This window comes from Gopherus evgoodei, chromosome 9 (genome assembly GCF_007399415.2).
Source record: "Gopherus evgoodei ecotype Sinaloan lineage chromosome 9, rGopEvg1_v1.p, whole genome shotgun sequence".
Lineage (NCBI taxonomy): Eukaryota > Metazoa > Chordata > Testudines > Testudinidae > Gopherus > Gopherus evgoodei.
This window is the reverse complement of record NC_044330.1, coordinates 95,303,383-95,311,640: the sequence shown is the minus strand read 5'-3', so window position 1 is coordinate 95,311,640 and position 8,258 is coordinate 95,303,383. Positions and strand designations below refer to the sequence as shown.

Below are 8,258 nucleotides of genomic sequence, written 5' to 3'. Positions count from 1 at the left end.
AATTGGTTACAGATCACAGAATGAGAGATGGGAGTATCTTACTTCTAATAACTTCTGGCTATGATTTGCATAGTTTTAAAGTTGCTTTCAAGTAAAGCAAATAGCGCTAACATTGCCTGCCCTGCCACTATTTGGAAAAGAATAGTAATATCAGGGCAGGTCCCTCTATGGCAGGGGTTTTCAAACTGGGGGTCATGACCCCTCGGGATCATGAGATTATTACAGGGGGGTCATGAACTGTCAGCTTCCACCCCAAACCCTGCTTTCCCTCCAACATTTATAATGGTGTTAAATATATTTAAGTGTTTTTAATGTATAAGGGAGGTCGCACTCAGAGGCTTGCTGTGTGAAAGGGGTCGTCAGTACAAAAGTTTGAGAACCCCTGCTCTATGGACACACATCATTCTAACTTGCTGCTGTAACTTTAGATGGGTACGTTTACATTGATTTAAGAATGTCCAGTCACTGAGCAAGTTAATTAAATCTGTTTAAAATGACATCTTTAGTTGAACTGCTGCAACTTTGGGTGTAGGCCAGGCCTCCCAGTTTTAGCCTATCAGCATCAACCAAGAATGGGTGAAGGAAATACCTATTGAATCTCCCCCTGCCAAAAAGACTTTTGGAAACTGAGTAACCTGCTAGTTCCCTTCTGCTAGGGCAGGAGTGCAGTAAAATATAGCCCTTTCCACAAAGAAAATGTTGGAAATGTGTAGGTAGACGGAGGAGCTATAATAGAGCAGTCTAGTACCAACAGTACATGACAACTACAGCCCCTCCTTCCACGTCTTTTGAAATTAAGGGTGGGGCAGAAGAATTCTACACAGAAATACTGGTATTTACTGTGGTACTGTGACCTTGGGGGACTGAGGCTGGTGACTTGTAGAGACTGTAATGATTTAAAATGTAGTTGCTCTCTAAATAGAGTGTAATATTCCACATTTATTGCTTCACTGGCTTCCAGCTCAGCTCTGCTACACTTCCAAACTAGCTTTTTCTAATATCCAGGATTGTAAAGCTGTGCTCTCACTGGTTCTCACATCAGCCATAAAAGATTCTCTAATTATAATTTAGTTAATTTTGTGTATGGATTTAAATACACTCTAGCTCCCTTTCCCATAATATGTGACACCACGTTCCTTACAGGAGTAAAAACTTGTCACTATATGAATTCTGAATTACACAGGAGAGCTGAGTAAGGAGATGCCTATTTTTAGTCTCTTTTCTGACCATAGGTGCAGTTCAAAAGAATTTTGGGAAGATTATTTTATGAATATGGAGTTTAGAAAATACACAAGCACTTTCTGACTTACTGGAATGGGTTAGTTAAAAATAAACGTTAATATCTTGTACTTGAGTAGTAACACATCCAACTATTTGCAGAATCTCTGCTGTGCATACAATTACATGAAACAGCCAATCCTTACATAGCAGATCTCTGGATGCCAAGTACAATATAAGAGTGAGCCAGGTATTACTAAAAAAGGACACCTCACTTGATGAGGTGAATGAAATCAGCCAACTGCACCAGTTTGTTTTAAATATATGTATTTCAAATGTTTAACTTCCACAAGTTTTGGTTGGTTCTTCTATAAGAGACTTCTTTAAAATGTAAATCCACATTTGATAAAACTACCTTTAGCTGAAGTTTCCTCTGCCACAGCTTAACAGGTTTTAATGTCACAGTAACAATTTTTGAAAAAATAAATGAGTTAAAGGGATACTCTTCTAACTATAGAAATGGTAAAGAATGAAAAAAACCCTTTCATCTTAATTTTTAACTGGTCATTCCAGATTACAAACCTTCTCCCTACTTGTTTGTACTACACATTTAGTGACGCTGAGTCACTATCTACCTTTCTGTGATACTTGCAATTGGCTAACTAATACTAGTTTGTTGTAAAAGTGAAATTGTAATACAACATTTTCCACAATTGGGGTTGATATTTTCTCTAAAAACACACACCCCCTCCCTTGTGCTAACCCAATTATTTCCATGGAAGCAGTGATATGTGTAAACACTTAACTAGCCAGCTTGAGTATGGTACTTAAGTATATAAAACCAGTGTATGTAATATAGAACAGAAGTGAACAGTAGTGTAATGTCTACTATGGCATGGAAAGAAGGAAAAGCCCCGAATTTGGATTTATAGCAAACAATATTTTTGTTTCAGATGCAGCATTACAATATTGTCACCTTCAGTGTTTTGGGTGAGAGTACATTAAAGGTACATTGCCATCGTGATTTTTTGAAATTGCTAGACATTCTGTTTAATGGAGCATTTCCTGAGTTACCTGAACAAATTTGTTTTACATGAAGATTCCCCTCCCCCACTGATGGTTAGACGGATCCTTTAGATGGGTCCCAACAGCAATACCAAACATGCTTGGTCACATCCTCTGGCTTGATCCCTCTGTCTCCTGCACCCATCTGTGTGCTGCCTCTTAATTTCAGCTTCACTCGTGCTTTTGCAGAAGGCAGCGAAGAGAGTGGATATGCTCTCCTCTCCCAGCTGTGCAGAGTGCTAGCACGTGTACAAAGTAAAACAGGAAATGCATGTTTTTTTCTTATAGAAGTCTGACTAAACAGCACTATCAGTAGACACAGCAGCCTTCAGCTGGTTACGAAGTTGATTAGGTTTCTTCATATTATACTGCTACATTTTTCTGAAAGTGTAAAAATTCAGGCCACTGACATTTCTATTCTAGACTACAACAAACTGAAAAAAAAAATTGCTCTATGCACTAGTGTAAAGAAAACAGCTTAAAGGTGTACTTTAATACTAAATCTGTATTTTCAGTTTTATTTGTACATCTTAGAAAGATATAAAGATTTTCAAGGAGTGCATGGAAGAGTTCAAAATCAAAAAATCTTGCAAAAATATATTTAAATTACAATACATTAAGATTCATTTGTTTTCACTTATAAATATTTAGCCATACAAATATCCCCTATAAATTCATTTCCTTTATCACACAAAGATTTTAGCATTACCATTAACATTTTTCATTCCAACACAGTCAAGAGCCAGAAACATTTTTGTATAAAAGTTTTAGAAAAAAAAGATTCCCCCTTTTAAAACTAAAATGAACAAACCCTGATGTGCAAAAAATACACAGATACCATCAAATACAAAAATTGCACCAGCTTGTATACATGCAAGTCACATTATGCATTAACAGCTGACTGCATGTTCTACGCAATACATATGCCTTCTTTGAACAGATATCAGTCATTGTCTGAATCTGCGGGAGGTAAGAAAACCAGTGCATCTTTGAAATTGTGCCCATATGCTCTGAGCCTATAAACGCCATACATCATTACATGCATGTGGTTAGGAGCCAATCCATTGAAAGTGATGGCCATGTCAGAACAGCATCCCTCTACTACTTGTTGAGGGTGATTAGCCATTGCTTCTTTAATAAGAGAACCAACTGATTTGGTGTTAAAGACATCTTTTCCTTCAGAATCTTCTGCATTTTCAGCTAATACTCCAGTATATTTCAGGCAGACTGCTAGCTGTTTATCCTCAGAGAGTTTCCAAAGCAAGCCTCCCTGTTCTGGACACTTATCAGGGTCTTCAAAAATTTTAGAGAGTCTTTTTAGGGACTCTATACTTAAGACAATTCCTCCATCACCATCTACGTACTCAAGCTCTCCTGATTTTACAGTATGACCTATATAAAAAGGCTGCGATGGGTCTTTTTTCAGCAAGAAATATTTGAGATTTTCTATAACAGCAAATGTAGTTGGATGTGCTAGAAAGAACCAGTTGTACTCATCTTTATAGCGTTCATATGCTAATTTATAAGCATTTCTCACCATCACCCACATGTCATTTGTGTTGAGAACAACAGAATCAAACACCTTAACACTTTCAGAACTGTAGAATTCGGCCTTGTCACAGTGTTTGCTCCATGTTTCTTTCACAGCAGCCCAATTTCCAAGATCTTTAGGTTTGACAAGGATGATACAATAAACACGGATACTATGGCTGAGCTCCATGCGCTCAGCTTCTGACAAATTTGAGACATCTTCTATGTTAGGTGCTTGAATATGATGATGCTCATGATGATGTGCTTTACTCCCATGGCCCATCTTATTATGTCCTATGAGTGTAACAAATACACAGAAGAGTCCTCCTAACACCATACCTTTCACAAAAGAACTGCTTTCGGAAATCATTTTTTCCTAGAAAGAAAAGACACCTTTTGAGAGGTTATGGAAATTATTTGTAAAGATTCAATTTTATCTCAACATAAACTTTTTCTGTTCATAGTTTAAAAGAGGTTCCTAACTTTTAAATTGCAATTATAATTCCTCTAACTTTCTACTGTAGTTTAAATTGTTAAGCCACTGTACATTGTCATGAGAGGAGCAGCAAGAATTATAATGCTTTTTTACCAATCCTAAAGATTATGGTAATGTTACAGGATACAGTTGTTTCCAAATTAACTCGGGAAAAGTATTCCCTCAAGGTCTTTATCCTCAGAAATCTGTGTTCAATCTCTTGTCTGTGCACTGGATGGAGCAGCTTATCTTTATTCTAACAAAGGAAGTGGAAACTGGCAGTTGGTATCAGAATAAGTACTAGCTGCCTATGCCCCGTGGGCTTAAAATTTTGGCGAGCTAAGGAAGCTCCAGCCTGTCTCATGCCAGGGAGCTGAGAACCCTAGCATAGAAATCCAGGTATCTTCAGAGAAGCAGAGTTGCTGATACAGGCAGCTCTCAGATGAAACATCAGTCAAAAGAACTTGGTTTTCGCTGTAATACAATCCAAAACTTTAATCAGGTAAAGCTATTTTGAAGGACAAAGCCTTGCCATTACCAGGTATGATTCACAATCCTGCTTCTTTCATTCCACACAGAGTGACTGCATTTCCTTGGCTGGGGAATTTATCACTAGAGATCAGGCTAAACTTGAGTCTTGCCACATGTATAGTAAGATGCACGTTCTTTCTGTGGGCTCTCTCCTTAACAACTAAACTGCAGAATAGTCTTAGCTGTCTGTCCTGGGAAACAATCACCTGGATTATGTCCTAATCAGATTTATTACCTGAGCTGTGGGAAAGGGTTTGAGAGTTTAGTGCCTTTATACGGAAGGCCAGCATGGTGGTCCTTGTAACAGGGCAGTGGGTGCACAGATACATTTCAGTTAATCTGTTACAGCCGTTGGGCCTTTAAAACTGGGAGTTATAGGTGCAAGTGTCAAGAGTAGGAGGAAGCATATAACCTACAGAAATGTAAATACTGTATAAGGTTTCCTTCCTCTTAGGTAAGGGCAGCAGAGTAGAGATTCCCAAGGTCAGGGGAGTGCTAGTGTGGGTCTCCCCATGGTAGGCAGGAAAGCGCTACCTAGCATAGAAGCATAAATCATTCCCCTTCCCAGGTGTGGGCAGCAGAAACAGTCACTATTATTTAGTGTTGTGCCCTATTTTGAGTCTTCAATTTATTAACAATCTTGTCCTAGGAAAGGGCACAGGAACAAGAGGATTCTTTGAGCTTTACTTGGCCTGGCTGAGCTAGACCATGACACTTTCTTCTAATGACAGTAACTGCTGAGACACGTGTGACTGCTGCTGCTGCACAAATATGGTACGCGGAAGGAAAACAGACTCAAGCAGAAGGTAAGTGGTGCAGGGGCAGGTCCCTAGGGGCTGGTCCACACTACGGGGGGGGGAATCGATCTTAGATACGCAACTTCAGCTATGTGAATAACGTAGCTGAAGTCGAATATCTAAGATCGGATTACTCACCCGTCCACACCGCGCGGGATCGATGTTCGCAGCTCTCCCTGTCGATTCTGGAACTCCCTTGGGGTTGATGGAGTTCCGGAATCAATATAAGCGCACTCGGGGATTGATATATCGCGTCTAGATTAGACGCAATATATCAATCCCCGAGCAATCGATTTTAACCCGCCGATACAGCGGATAGTCTGGACGTAGCCTAGGAGATGAGGGATGTTTACTCTTGTCAGCACCTGTTATAGGATGACCAGATATTAAGAAAAACCAGGACAAAGGATGTGGATGGTGGTGGTGGGGAAACAGGCAGGGCCGGCGCTTCCATTTAAGTGACCTAGGCGGTCGCCTAGGGCGCCAGGATTTGGGAGGGCGGTAGACTGCTCTGGTAGACTGCGAGCTGTGGGACCAGCGGACCATCCGCAGGAAGGCCTGCGAGAAGTCCACCGGAGCTGTGGGACCGGCGAGCCGGCCCTGCACCTAGGGCGCCAAAAACCCTGGCGTGGCTCCTGGAAACAGGTGTCTCCATAAGACAAAGTCCTAGATATCAGGACTGTCCCCATAAAATCGGGACATCTGCTTACCGTAACCTGTTCTCCTGAGGCGGGTCAATCGGAAAGGAAGGGGGGAGTCATCCACGTTTTGGGAAAGGCGGGTGGGGCCCACCAGAGCAGTCAAATGGAAGGGGCGCGGTTATTCCTATCACCCCCGGGGAGGAGGACCACCGGAGGAGCCCGTCGGAACGGGGTGGGGATTATGCCCTTCTCCCGGTGGGGGGCACTACATGAGCCCGTCGGAACGGGGGGGGTTATGCCCTTCTCCCGGTGGGGGGCACTACATGAGCCCGTCGGAACGGGGGGGGGTTATGCCCTTCTCCCGGTGGGGGGCACTACATGAGCCCGTCAGTGGAGGGGTTACGGGAGCCCGTCAGAACAGGGGGGGGGTTATGCCCTTCTCCCGGTGGGGGGCACTACATGAGCCCGTCGGTGGAGGGGTTACGCCCCTCTTCCGGGGTGGGAGGCGCTACGGGAGCCCGTAGGAACGGGGGGCGTTTATGCCCCTCTTCCGGTGGGGGGTGCCAGATGAGCCCGTCGGAACGGGGGGTATTTTCTCTCTCAACGTTGACACTTCCTTGGCACGTGCGCGGGAGCCTCCCCCTCCCCAGCACTCACCGGTGCCGCCGAGCGGACAGGACCACTGGCCCAGCGAGGACGAGCTCCACCCCCACCGCAAGACGAAGGCGGAACTACTACTTCCTCTTCCGGCCAGCCTGGCGCGCGAGCCGTGCGCGGCCCTTCTAGCCGCGGCCACTCGCTGGTTCGCAGGGGCGGGGGAATTCTAGTGCGGGCCGGCCAGAGCCGGAGGGGCTAGGTGAGGGGGAGGGGACACACGTCCCTCTCTTCCCGCCCAGCCACCGTCGCAGCAGAGCCCTTCCCCCCACAGCACAGTCCTGCGGCCCAGCACAACAGCCCCCCGCACAGCCCTCCCCACCCACAGCGCAGCCTGTCCCTCCCCCCGCACAGCCCTCCCCACCCACAGCGCAGCCTGTCCCTCCCCCCGCACAGCCCTCCCCACCCACAGCGCAGCCTGTCCCTCCCCCCAGCTCTTCCTCCCCATCCTCCCCCCGCACAGCCCTCCCCACCCACAGCGCAGTCTGTCCCTCCCCCCCCGCACAGCCCTCCCCACCCACAGCGCAGTCTGTCCCTCCCCCCCCACACAGCCCTCCCCACCCACAGCGCAGCCTGTCCCTCCCCCCCGCACAGCCCTCCCCACCCACAGCGCAGCCTGTCCCTCCCCCCAGCTCTTCCTCCCCATCCTTCCCCCCCGCACAGCCCTCCCCACCCACAGCGCAGTCTGTCCCTCCCCCCGCACAGCCCTCCCCACCCACAGCGCAGTCTGTCCCTCCCCCCCGCACAGCCCTCCCCACCCACAGCGCAGTCTGTCCCTCCCCCCAGCTCTTCCTCCCCATCCCCCCCCCGCACAGCCCTCCCCACCCACAGCGCAGTCTGTCCCTCCCCCCGCACAGCCCTCCCCACCCACAGCGCAGTCTGTCCCTCCCCCCCGCACAGCCCTCCCCCCCCACAGGCGCAGCCTGTCCCTCCCCCCCGCACAGCCCTCCCCACCCACAGCGCAGTCTGTCCCTCCCCCCCCGCACAGCCCTCCCCACCCACAGCGCAGTCTGTCCCTCCCCCCCCCCGCACAGCCCTCCCCACCCACAGCGCAGCCTGTCCCTCCCCCCCGCACAGCCCTCCCCACCCACAGCGCAGCCTGTCCCTCCCCCCCCCCGCACAGCCCTCCCCACCCACAGCGCAGCCTGTCCCTCCCCCCGCACAGCCCTCCCCACCCACAGCGCAGTCTGTCCCTCCCCCCGCACAGCCCTCCCCACCCAGCAGCGCAGTCTGTCCCTCCCCCCCCGCACAGCCCTCCCCACCCACAGCGCAGTCTGTCCCTCCCCCCCCCGCACAGCCCTCCCCACCCACAGCGCAGCCTGTCCCTCCCCCCGCACAGCCCTCCCC

General features: G+C 47.7%; 1 protein-coding gene across 4 annotated transcripts; it reads right to left on the bottom strand.

Annotated features, from left to right (window-relative positions):
* Positions 1 to 2,865: 2,865 nt before the first annotated feature.
* Positions 2,866 to 7,183, bottom strand: C1GALT1C1 (C1GALT1 specific chaperone 1). Of its 4 annotated transcripts, XM_030575019.1 has the most exons (3): positions 6,915 to 7,183; positions 4,437 to 4,544; positions 2,866 to 4,206 (listed from the first exon to the last, which is right to left on the bottom strand). In XM_030575019.1, exon 3 carries the CDS (start codon positions 4,181 to 4,183, stop codon positions 3,227 to 3,229), a length of 957 nt encoding a protein of 318 aa, XP_030430879.1. In that variant the 5' UTR covers positions 4,184 to 4,206; positions 4,437 to 4,544; positions 6,915 to 7,183; the 3' UTR covers positions 2,866 to 3,226. The 4 variants fall into 4 exon arrangements, with proteins under 4 accessions (XP_030430879.1, XP_030430877.1, XP_030430880.1 ...); XM_030575017.1 differs by lacking the exon at positions 4,437 to 4,544 and having other exon boundaries at positions 2,866 to 4,189; positions 6,915 to 7,181; XM_030575020.1 differs by lacking the exons at positions 4,437 to 4,544; positions 6,915 to 7,183 and adding an exon at positions 6,327 to 6,893 and having other exon boundaries at positions 2,866 to 4,189.
* Positions 7,184 to 8,258: the final 1,075 nt, after the last annotated feature.